The sequence below is a fragment of the Neofelis nebulosa genome, chromosome 4, assembly GCF_028018385.1.
Source record: "Neofelis nebulosa isolate mNeoNeb1 chromosome 4, mNeoNeb1.pri, whole genome shotgun sequence".
In the NCBI taxonomy this organism is placed as follows: Eukaryota; Metazoa; Chordata; class Mammalia; order Carnivora; family Felidae; genus Neofelis; species Neofelis nebulosa.
The window spans coordinates 6004477-6016816 of NC_080785.1; the positions used below are offsets into that span (position 1 = coordinate 6004477).

Sequence of the window (12340 nt, forward strand, 5' to 3'; positions counted from 1 at the left end):
TCGAAACTACCACTGCCCCGGGAAGCCACTTATGCTGAAGGCAGTGCGTCACATTACTCGGGAATGTTCCAAGTCACCGCCGCGGGACAGTGCAATCACGCCGTCCCGTTCCACTGCACTGAAAATCACAGGGTGAGTCCGCTGTACCCAGGTGCTCACCATACGGTGACATCCCGTTTGTATGCTCAACCAGAAAGCTATTTCTAATCCTTTCTAATAGTCCAAGGTAAAAGAACTAGCACACCACTTCTGTTCTGGACAGCCAGTCGAAGCGCGAGCCACAAATTTCTCTAGTCCTTACTTTTCTTTCTGAAGGGGGAATTCTGATGGATCTGCCCGTCTGGTTAGCTATGTCTAAGTACGGCGTGGCTTCTGGATCCACCACCATCTCAGCTGCAACAAAGCCAAAAGGAGCCCCGTTAGTTCGACGCTAAAAAGCAGTGATGGGGACACTGAACTACTAGACCGTGGGGCACAAGAGCCCGTAAGAATGGTGAGCCTCCCCCCCCAGGTCTGATCCGCCACCGCCTGTAAGACCCTGAGTGAAATAGAGCCCAGAGTGCTGTGTACCTCTCTCCGCCAAGATCTCCAGGCCTCTCTTGGTCCTCTGGATTCTTTTTTCTTTTAGTTCGGCTTCATTTTGCTCTTCTTCTTCAACCTGGAAGTTTTTCCTCACGTCCTCTTCAGACTGTTTCAGTTCAAGCACCATTGCTTTCACGTTGTGCGTCACTCCTTGTTCTTCGAGAGTTTTCCCTGCACAAATCGGAAATGCTCGTTACGAAAAGAGCCGCTGGAGCTGGAAAGCGGTCCATTCTCCGTGTCCCTACGTGAGCTCTTAAACCTGCCGGAGTACTTGCGAGCCACTGCGCAACGGACTCGTTGACAGCACGTGTAATTCAGCTGCTGCTAGGCAGGGGGTAAAAGCAACCGGTGAAGTTTCCTCCCCTGTAGCTGGACGAACCACAAACCGGGTTCGCAGCAACGGGCGAGAAGCCCCGGTGCAGTGGGGCACCGCGGGAGATCTACGGTGGCGGTTAAAAGCAAACCTCCTGGGTTCTATCCCTTTATAGCTCTGTGACCCTGAGTAAAGTGCGTATTTCCTAGGACCCAGGTTCTGCACACATAAAATGGAAATAAAGCTACTGGCAGAGGGACATCTGGGTGGCTCAGTCGGTTAAGCGTCCGACTCTGGGTTTCAGCTCAGGTCACGATCTCGCGAGTTCGAGCCCCACATCGGGCTCCACACTGGCAGCGCAGGGCCTGCTTGGGATTCTCGGTCTCCCTCCCCTGTTTGCGCGCTCTCTCTCTGTCTCTGTCTGTCTCTCTCAAAATAAATAAACAAACGTGGAAAAAAAAGTGGCAGAAATCAATGAACCAGAATAAAAGAGCTTATTAAACTAATCAAAACCTGGTTCCATGAAAAAGTAATCAAATACACAAACCTAACAAAAACTAAGTCAAAGATGCAAATGGACCACCATCAAAATGAAGAATAAACACACATACATACGGATTTTAAAAGAATGAAATATTATGAACTATAAACATACAAATTGGAATATTTTTCTGGAAAACTCCAGTTGGATTTTTTTCTTGAGAAACTCGGCAACCATTCTAATGTAGAAAAATAAACATACACCAATGGCCAAGTCACCTTAATAAAAAAGAGCCAAGGGGCACCTGGGTTGGCTCAGTCCAACTTCAGCTCAGGTCATGATCTCACAGTTCACGGGTTCGAGCCCCACATCAGGCTCTCTGTCAGCACAGAGCCCGCTTTGGATCCTCTGTCCCCCCCCCTCTCTCTGCCCCTCCCTGCTGGTTCTCTTTCTCTCTCCCCAAATAAACTTAAAAAAAAAAAAAAAAAAAAGAGCCAAGAAGGAGACTCCTTTTACCAGATTTTAAAACTACAACAAGGGGGGCGCCTGGGTGGCGCAGTCGGTTGGGCGTCCGACTTCAGCCAGGTCACGATCTCGCGGTCCGTGAGTTCGAGCCCCGCGTCAGGCTCTGGGCTGATGGCTCGGAGCCTGGAGCCTGTTTCCGATTCTGTGTCTCCCTCTCTCTCTGCCCCTCCCCCGTTCATGCTCTGTCTCTCTCTGTCCCAAAAATAAATAAAAAACGTTGAAAAAAAATTAAAAAAAAAAAAAAAAAAAAACTACAACAAGGGGCGCCTGGGTGGCGCAGTCGGTTAAGCGACCGACTTCAGCCAGGTCACGATCTCGCGGTCCGTGAGTTCGAGCCCCGCGTCAGGCTCTGGGCTGATGGCTCGGAGCCTGGAGCCTGTTTCCGATTCTGTGTCTCCCTCTGTCTCTGCCCCTCCCCCGTTCATGCTCTGTCTCTCTCTGTCCCAAAAATAAATAAAAAACGTTGAAAAAAAATTCTTTAAAAAAAAAAAAAAAACTACAACAAAACCACGGTAATAGAACCCTATGGGTGAAGGTGGTCAAAAGGTAGAAACTTCAGTTACAAAGTAAGTCCATCCTGGGCTGTTTGATGTGCAGCCTGGTGACTACAATGAACAATACTGTGTTTTATATTTCAATGTGGCTAAGAGAGTAAAAGTTCTTCTCACAAGAAAAAAAAAATTTAATTACGTGAGACGACAGATCATTGTGCTCGTTCCACAATATATACGAACATCAAATCATTACTCTGTACCCCTGGAACTCATATAATGTTACATGTCAATTACACCCCAACAGAAAACCCTCTATGGTTCTGGCCCAGGAATAAACCTATAGGTCAAAGGAAAGCACAGGAAGTGCAGAAACAGAGCTCTGACAAAGGGGGCACCGAAGGGCAGTGTGGCAACAGCGAGGTAAGTTCGATCTTTAGCCTTTAAATATAAACGGGGCCTCCGGACAGATTACAGACCTCACGCAGATTAAACTAATACAAGAAAATGTAGAAAACTGTGTGGCCCTGGGGTGGGGGTGGGGAAGTAACTATTAAAACACAAATGATAAGGTGGAAATTGATGGATTTGATAACGACAAAATCAAGGATTTCCAACCGATGAAGAATACCACAAACAGCAGTGTCACAGAAATGACAGTGAAAAGCTGTCTATGGCACCTGCAAGAGACAACGGGGAATAGCTCGCGGAGACGCTGGAAAGGAAGCCTAGGGCTGTGTGCAGGCTGTGCTCCATCAAGCGAGGATGTGAACCTGCTCTCTAGGCCAGAAGAACTTACTGGGAGCAGACTGCAGTGCCCGCCCAAACTGCTGCAACAGTGAACGGGTCGCCCAAGTCTATTTGTGCCTCCTTCAAGTCCATCTCCCTAGGGCAGCCAAAGGGATCTTTGAAACCCAAATTCATCGTGGCGCACTCGCCACCCCCCTCTGCCCCGCCCCAGCATCCATGGCTTCCTGCTTCTGTTAGGAAGAACATTCTAACACTGCACAAGCTCACAGGGCCCGGGGTTTCTCACAGCAGCACTACCGACATCGTGGGCCAAGTGAGTCTGTCGTGGGAGCTGTTCTGTGCCTGATCTGATGTTCAGCAGTGTCCCTGGCCTCTACTCCCTATGTGACAGGAGCACAAGCCCCCACCCGCACCGCACAACCAAGTCATGACAACCAAAATCGTCTCCAGACAGTGCCAAATGTCCTCTGGGTGGCAAAATCGCCCGGCTTGAGAACCACTGCCACCACCTTTTCGCCGTGGCCTCTGCATCTCCATTCCTTAACACTTCCTCAGACCTGTGATGAGTGTCTTTCTTCCCGCCAGCACAGAACAGATAGTAGATGCTGATTAGAAAACTTGCTTTCTGCTCTACGTGCTTATTTTAGCGAACACTACAACGATCGGTTTTAGACTGTGTGCCAGAAAGCCGCTTGAAATTTGTGAACAGAAAAAGAGGGAGAAAAAAGATGCAGCGTCATTACATGAACCCGATTTAAAATTCTGCACTTTGCCATGACATACCTAGTTGAAGCTGTTTCTTGTTGATGACAATTTTGATGTAATTTTCTTGAAATCCGAAGGTTTCAGCTATTCTGTAAAATAAACCAGTACCCGCTGCAGGCCATCAATTTGTCATGAGCCGTTAAACAGAGTTTAATCGTGACAGCTATTTCATACATTCCACTCAGAAACTCTGGTATTTCGATTTACTGACTCACAAACACCACTTCGTGGTTCCTAGGTGGTTATTTGAGACTGTGTAAGAGGCCATGTCCTTTTTAAAAATATCTCTTTCCTCATGATGTGGAGACCACTTGGGCGGGACATCCATTTGAAGAGGAGGGCCCTGGCTGCATGTCAGGAGCAAATTCATTCTCTACACCTTCTGCGGACTCCCTGGAGGAGCCCATAATAGAGGGGTGCTCCCAGCAATCTTCTGCGCATGTGTGCTGAATGAATGATGCTTCCTGAATCCATCCCTGACGGCCCTGATGTAGACCAGAGGAAATGAGAAAAATCAGCTTCACAAACAAGGACTGGCTAGCCCTGGAGGTAGTGAAGACACTTACCATTTAAAAATCGAGAAGTGGATGACCTGACCAACCGGGCCTCAAAAGGTAAATTTCACTGGCCTGTGACGGGTATTTTTTCTTTTTACAGATGGGCCGACAGCCTGAAATCGGCTAGAACACCTTGCTGAATGTCACAGCAAGTTATCAGTGCGCGAAGAAATAAAAGTCAAAGCTAGTGATCTGGTGAACATCAGGTTATTTATATCACTCGTTCGCTGATTAGGACATGTTGGCCAGTTCCCACGGACCTCAAGTTCCACCAGGAAATGAAGGCGAGTGGTGCCAGTCTTGAGTTCTTGTTTTGCCCTTAACTGGCAGTGTGAGCCTGATCAAGTTCTGCGGCCTCGAGGCCTGTTTCCCTTCCACTAAGCGAGCGTAAATAACACCTGCCCTGTCTCTCTGACGGGACTGTCACAAAGGATCAGTCGAGCTAATGTAAAAGGGCCGAGAGCAGCCGGGGCACCGGGCAAACAGATACTTACTTTGACCTCAGTTCTCTGCCACTGATGTGCAATCGGGTCTCCAACAGGTTTTTCCTATCCTGTTTTAAAAAAGGCAAATCAAAGAAAATGTACTTCAATGTGACACTTTTTGGTGCTATTACTCTGTCTATAAAATCAGGAAGGCTGGTATCAGACGATGTTAAGCCCTGAAATGACACGTGCCTAGCGAAGAAGCTACTGAACATGCTGACCCTGTGACCTAGATGCCCTCAAGGGGGTGGCAGTGTGCGGGAAGTTAGATGTTCAGAGGGGTTTGTGATGCGTCTTTACTCAAGGGAGCTGGCCTATGCGACACAAGGACCCAGCCCAGCACCTCCAGCACTGCAGCCACCCTCAGTGAACAAGACACGGTGCCCACTGAGCAGGGAGTGGCAAGACATGATCTCGGAACCTCTTCGTTCTCCACTGGCTGGGCTTATGAGGAAAAACTGCGATCAGCAGGAAAGCCTACGAGACCATGCACATCTGCTCAGGTTGTACACTCAGCTTTCTGACCGGTGAGCTGGTTTCCCCGGTGCTTGATTCTAGCAAAGAGGAGCCCTGTATGTGTGTGTATATATATGTGGATATAGATATAGATATATGTGAACTCATGAACGGGCATCCTGAGGTAGTTACATATGTCATTTTCTTTTTCTCATAAAGCTCTTCGTTTTTCCTAGAAATGTGTTAAAGCTTTAATGAGATAATTTACATTTCATAAAGCTCACCTGTTTAAAAGAGAAGTGAGGGGTTTCCAGTATGCTTGTGAAGTTATACAACCGTTACTGTAACCAAATGTCAGAACGTTTTCATCATCCCCTCCAAGAAATATCGTAATTCACACCCCCAATCCCTCCCTTTATCCCCCAAGCCCCAGGCAACCACTGATCTAGTCCCTGTCTGTATGGATTCACTCGCTCTAGACGTTTCATATGAACGGAACTGTACAACGTGTGGCCTCTGTGTCTGGCTTCTATCATGTTGCTAAGGTTCAGCCGTGTCACAGACGTGTCAGGACCTCATCCGTCTTCACGGCTGAGTAACATTCCACCGTGTGGCAACCTTCCCTCGTGGATCGTTCACCCACTGACGGACATGTGGGCTGTTTCCACCCGGGAGCAAGAGAGGGCTTTTCCGTGAACACAGCTGCTACAAACATTCACGTACAAGTTTCCGCACAGACATGGTTTTCTGGAGTAAAACTGCTGGGCCCTACGGTAGATCTGACGCTTATATATTTTCAGATCTTCTGAAAATAATTAACACTGATCAGTCCTCAGAGGCCAACAACCTTTGGGTACCCTGCCTCAAGAACCTTTCTGGACTTGCACTACTGAGGACATGGCCCTGACATGCGGTGGCCCTGCCCGCATCACTGTGGCCCTGCTGGAGCACTCAGTCCATCACACTCTAACCTCCACCAGCACAGAGAAAAGGGAGAATTCCCGATTGACGTGTCCAACTGCACACAGCTTGGCAAAAAACCTGAAGTATTCCTTTGATTCCCCATTATTTCTAAATTGTTTGTCCGAACTGCAGAAAAGGTAAGCCATGTGATGCACAGCCTTGTGACGTTTTGGAGGTCCGTGAGGGACAAACCCACCCTGTAAAAATGTTCCAGTTTGAAAAACCTACAAAATTAACTTGGAAGTTGATAAATATTCAACATGTTAAGTAACCGAAAAGAATTTTAACTGTGGATTGTAGCTTTAAAAAAAAAAAATCACAGGGCGCTGGGTGACTCAGTCAGTTAAGCATCTGACTCTTGATTTCAGCTCAGGTCATGATCTCACGGTTCGTGAGTTCGAGCCCCTCATCGGGCTCTGTGCTGGCAGTGTGGAGCCTGCTTGGGATTCTCTCCCCCTCTCTCTCTCTCTGCTCCTCCCCTGCTCACTCTCTCTCAAAATAAATAAATACACTTTTTTTTTTTTTAAATCACAATTTATCACTAAGTTAACAAAGCATTGGTACCTATGTACTCATTGAGGGAAATTACTCACTTTTCTTAGTCGGGGAGGTAAAAATATCTCAATTGTCGCAATTCCTGTTGTTTTATAATTTTCATTTCCCGTGCCACGCTCAATTGCTTTGCAACGTATTTCTTCTATTATCTTTTCCACTTCATTTTCACAGCAATCTAGCTTGTCAGAGTACTTCTTGGCAAGGTCCTGTGAAGCCAAATCAGAACACAGGTCAATGTAGCACCGACTGCAGAAAAGGGGCGTAATACAGGACAGTGTGTGAAGGGCTCTGATGAGTAGTGGTCAGCCCATCAGAGAGAAACCCAGACGGGCTTGACATCTTGAGAGGGAGAGAGGCTAGAAAGGATCCAGGTAAAAATAAAGCGAAATAGAAACAAAGGATGGATAGGACGCCTGGGTGGCTCAGTCGGTTAAGCTTCTGATTTCGGCTCAGGTCATGATCTCGGGTTAGTGAGTTCGAGCCCTGCATCCGCCTCTGTGCTGACAGCTCAGAGCCTGCAGTCTGCTTCGGATTCTGTATCTCCCTCTCTCTCTGCCTCTCCCCCACTCACTCTCTCTCAAAAATGAATAAACGTTAAAATAACAGTTAAAAAACAAAAACAAAAAACAAAGGATAGGAAAACGGGACCGAATAGAAGAAGTGTCAATTATAATGGGGATTATCCTGGGCTAAAGGAAAGGTGGGCAGTGACCTACGTGGACTGTGATACGTTATAAGTTACTTTAAGGAACAGTGAAGTGGTCAGCTCCACTGGAGGGGATAGAAAGAAAAAAAAAAAAGAAAACATTCCCATTTTTCCAACTTGTGAGAACAGGTCAGGTGAAACTTAAATAACTATCTTACCAGAAAATTCTGAATCACTGTACTGGTTGTAAAACCATAATTTGCTAGAATGACTCAACAGAACTCAGAAGAACGCTGTACTCCCAACGATAGTTGATTGTAAAGGATACAAATGAGTGTTTAGGTGAAGAGGTACAGACGGCAGAGCGTTGAAGGGTCCTGAGCGCAGGCGCCTCTAACCCTGAGGCGGTGGGGCATGCCGCCCGCACAGCACTCGGATAGGTCTGCCAATCTGGAAGCTTTCAAGGGAGTTCCCTTCTTTTTTTTTTTTCAACGTTTTTTTTAATTTATTTTTGGGAAAGAGAGAGACAGAGCATGAACGGGGGAGGGGCAGAGAGAGAGAGGGAGACACAGAATCGGAAACAGGCTCCAGGCTCCGAGCCATCAGCCCAGAGCCTGACGCGGGGCTCGAACTCACGGACCGCGAGATCGTGACCTGGCTGAAGTCGGACGCTTAACCGACTGCGCCACCCAGGCGCCCCCAAGGGAGTTCCCTTCTGAAGGCATGACTGATTACGTCATTGGCCTTTGGTAATTAACTCAATCTCCAGCCTTCTCCCCTCTCCGAGGTTGGAAAGGGGAATGGAAGTCTAAGCTTCTAATCCAAGCTTGGTCTTTTTGGCCAGCAGCCCCATCCTGAAGGTATTACCAACAGTTGCCTCATTGGAACAAATGATGCTCCTATCACCTTTATCACTGGGGACATTCCAAGGGTTTTAGGAACTCTGCGTCACGTCCTGGGGGCAAAGACCAAATAGCTTTCTTATTCTGCCATACCTAGCTTCTGAGCCAAGAGACGGTAACAAGCAAATTCAGAAAAAAGGTCAGAAAACGGGCTGCAGAAAACACAAAGTGGGGCCTGTCAGGAACAGGAAAAATAGGAAAACTCTTTTCTCCCAAGTGCATCCTTGCGTCACCACACGGGGCAATATGATGCCCTGGTGACAGTCCTCAGTCCCTGATAAACATTACATTATTTGTCTCAGGGTACTCAGACTAAGAAAGCAGAAAAGGACACGCTATATTCCAACATGACAGAGTTCTATCAGAAATGATTAATGAAGGCGCCTGGGTGGCTCAGTTGGATAAGTGTCCGTCTGTTGGTTTCGGCTCAGGTCACGATCTCGTGGCTTCATGGGTTCGAGCCCCGCACTGGGTTCTGCACCAGCAGCACGCAGCCTGCTTGGGATTCTCTCGCGCGCTGGCTCTCTGCCCCTCCCCTAAAACAATGCCATTTCTGACGTTGCCAAAGAAAGCTGAGACGTAATTCTTAGAAAAATGTCTTTTGAACAAACGAACAGATAGCCATAGTATAAAAATAGCTGGCGGAAGGGAGCAACTATTTTATAGTGAACCACGCTAGCAAGGAGAACTGAGAACCAACCCAGCCGCTCCCCCTGGCCACACAATAGAGGCATCAGTACTGCCTCACCAGCAGGTCAAAATTAGTTCCCCAATTACCACTGTTACATAACACCAAAGGTATTAAAAATAGTATGTGCCTCGCAAATTAGAGAACACTCTCCTATGAATAAAACCTTATTAAACAAAAAGAAGCTTGTCAACTCCTAGTGAAAAGTGGGTACCTGCTTATCCCTAATGCTTTTGGTTAGGCCAAAAGTTACATGGTTACACCCGGCAATTTCCGGTGACTCCAGAACCTTATTCACCAAGGAGACTTACAACATGGCTATTTATTTAGGTCTTAAAAGAAAATACCTTCAATGCCAAGCCAACTTCTTTATTTTCATCTGTATACGGAGGTTTCCAAAGTTGAATTCGGTCTTCCCTTAAAAACTGGGTCAGTTTTGCTTGGAGATATTTCTTTTGCGCCATTCTTGAAAGCAAAACAGTATATGAAGGATACTCCACACTGTATTTCAAGGCATTTTATAACTCACCTGTGTGGTAAGAAGAGCTCCCCTCCATTCCTTCCCCTCCTGTTTAATCTACATTACTTTTATACTAGGTTTTAACTAGCTCCAGATTTCTCTTAGGTATTTTATACATACACTAAAATATACAGTTGCATGTTACTGTTACATAAAGTATGTATTTCCAAGTTGCTAATATGTAGCAAGGCTTATAATACTTTTCTATTTCTTAATCTCTTATTCTCTGATCTGAAAGATAAAATGAGGGGAAGGTGAATCCCTAAAGCTGTTAACTTTCATAAACAACTCAACAGAGAGTTTATACATTCTCTTGTACTTGTATTTTGCTGAGTTTAACACAAAGACCAACCACCTTGGAAGGGTAAACATAAAAGCCAGCTTGAACTGTGAACTAGCAACATTCCCGATAACTGAATTTTTTAAATACAAAAGTTTCACTAGAAAAACTGTATATATTTTGTGATAAGCACACCACAACCCATCTATGTGCACTGTTCAAATCGAACGCTGGTTGGATCATCATTTTACAGCCGAAAACACCCAGGCCCCAGGTTTGTACAATGACTTGACCAAGGTCACAAAGTTAGGTCTGCCTACGACACTGGCCTTTGCATTCTGGCACGCAATCCTTCACTGCTTATCTGTCTCGTGTATGTAACTAGTGTTCCCCAAAGAAACACCTGCCAGCGATGGAGAGGTCCACTCACCTCTCATGAGCACAGCAATTTGAAGGGATGGCTAAGGCTGCTGGAAATGTCAACCGACCAAATTAGACAAGGAGTAAGAAAAGGAAAAAGATAATTAACGTCTGAATGACGAAGACAAGGTCCACAGAGTAAAAAAATACATATATAAGGGTTAATATAATCTTGATAAGTAACTTTCTTTTTTTATGAAAGGCCTATATTCCACACCCCCCGAAACCCAATTCACCTAATTTTAAATCAAGTCTGTTCACTTAAGTGTATTCCATAAATACATATCTTAAAGTTGAAATCTATTTTATATCAGCGTGGGGGGAAGAAAGAGGTCATCAGGATACGGAGGAGGAAAGGGAGTAAGGAATAAACACATCAAAGAGGGGCTTGTGCATCCAGGTGACCCACAGGAGAAACCCAGATTTTTAAGCATTTAAGGAACCACTTCTCACACGGAAAAGCATGCGTACTTATGAGCATTAGCTTTTCAAGCATAAATAACTCACACAACCACTGTATCTAGTTCCCTACTCAAATCTTCAGGAATTCTGAATAAAATATCAACAGGTGGGGGGGCGGGGAGTGATCATTTCATGGGCTGCTTACTAAGGGAGGCAAGCTATTTGTAAGGCCAGGTGCACAGCCCTCCGTGGCCCATCCTAGCCACTGCCTGATTAAAGGCCCAAAGGGTTTCACAAATATAGTGCGTGTCCCACAATCTGCCCACTGAGCAAATCAACAGATGGCGGTCTGTAGGCACAAGACTTAATGTTTACAAAAGAATAGTCTGCTGTTTTAAAATGTACAAAAATTTCAGTTATAGACAACAGAATCAAAGAGGATACGTACTTCACATCAAATCGTTTAATAAACCAGTTTTCAGTTTTAGCTGGAGAACTGAAAGTTTCACGCGTGCGGTACAGCGTTTCACGTTACAGCCAAAAAAGCAGTGATGTATTTCAAGTACTTCTCAAGAAAACGGGGGAGGGAAGCCCAGAAATTCATTATCACTGCTTCAAACTGAAAGTGAAACGTTTTAAACCACGCCTTTAAAATTTTCACTTTCACTTTAGTAACGATCAATCTATGCTACCTTTCCCCAGAGCTTTTCAAATACACATATGTACACGTATATTCAAAATACACTACATTTGCTCTTAGATGGAATAATAAAAGATTCTTGTCTTAAAAATTAAGAGTAAGGGAAGGAGATGAGAAACGCAGAACCAGGTCGTCAGAGAAATGAAGAATCAACCATGTTTTCTCATTAAATAGCAAAGAAAACCTAGCTGTGACTGCAAACACAACCCAACGGCTTATTTGGAATAACAGTGTTGTCTCAAGCTTTTTGTCTGGCTAATTAGATACATTTCTTTCTCTGCCCCCCGCCCCCAACAATACTCCACATATTTTTAAACACCCCCCCCCCCCCACCACCCCGGCCCAGCCCAGCGCAGACCCAGGGCCGCTCGAACCGTCGGGTCCCGAAGCCCCGGCCGGCCTCCGCGCAGGGCGCCTTCCGCCCGCCGCTGTGGCCGCGCCCCCGCCGGCCTGGGGATGCGTCGGGGTGGTGCCGGGAGCGGGGGCCGCCCGACAGCGCCGCTGAGACCCAGGTCGGGGACTGGACGCTCGACCGCCGCCGCCGCCTCACCTGCGCCACCACCGCGCCCGCCGCGACCCGCCGAGTGCCCGGATGCGGCGGCGGCCGCCGTTTGTTTTCATTCCGGGTGAGGCTGGCCCCGCCCCCGCCGCTGCGGCCCCCGCGCCACCCTCTCGAGGCCCGGAAGGAGGGTTGTGGGCGGGGTTAGCGGACGGGTCCGTGTGGGCGGAGCCAACAGGGGCGGGACCGGTATTGCTTGTGGGCGGGGCTAAGGCGTGTACGGGGTGGGCGGGGTGGGTGGGGCAGGGAGAGGGCGGGGCGGGGCTGAGGGGAGGGCGTGGGCGGGGCAGGGTGGCGGGT

The 12340-nt window shown here is 47.1% G+C and overlaps 1 protein-coding gene across 1 annotated transcript in view; it reads right to left on the reverse strand.

Annotated features, from left to right (window-relative positions):
- NUB1 (negative regulator of ubiquitin like proteins 1) overlaps positions 1 to 12178 on the reverse strand; it is a 29616-nt gene extending 17438 nt beyond the window's left edge. The window contains exons 1-7 of the mRNA XM_058723762.1: positions 12032 to 12178; positions 9507 to 9624; positions 6962 to 7129; positions 4959 to 5017; positions 3926 to 3996; positions 571 to 753; positions 302 to 393 (exon numbers count right to left, since the gene is read on the reverse strand). Of these exons, the coding sequence (XP_058579745.1) occupies positions 302 to 393; positions 571 to 753; positions 3926 to 3996; positions 4959 to 5017; positions 6962 to 7129; positions 9507 to 9624; positions 12032 to 12102 (762 nt within the window). The 5' untranslated portion in view covers positions 12103 to 12178. The remainder of the gene's footprint in view (positions 1 to 301; positions 394 to 570; positions 754 to 3925; positions 3997 to 4958; positions 5018 to 6961; positions 7130 to 9506; positions 9625 to 12031) is intronic.
- Positions 12179 to 12340: the final 162 nt, after the last annotated feature.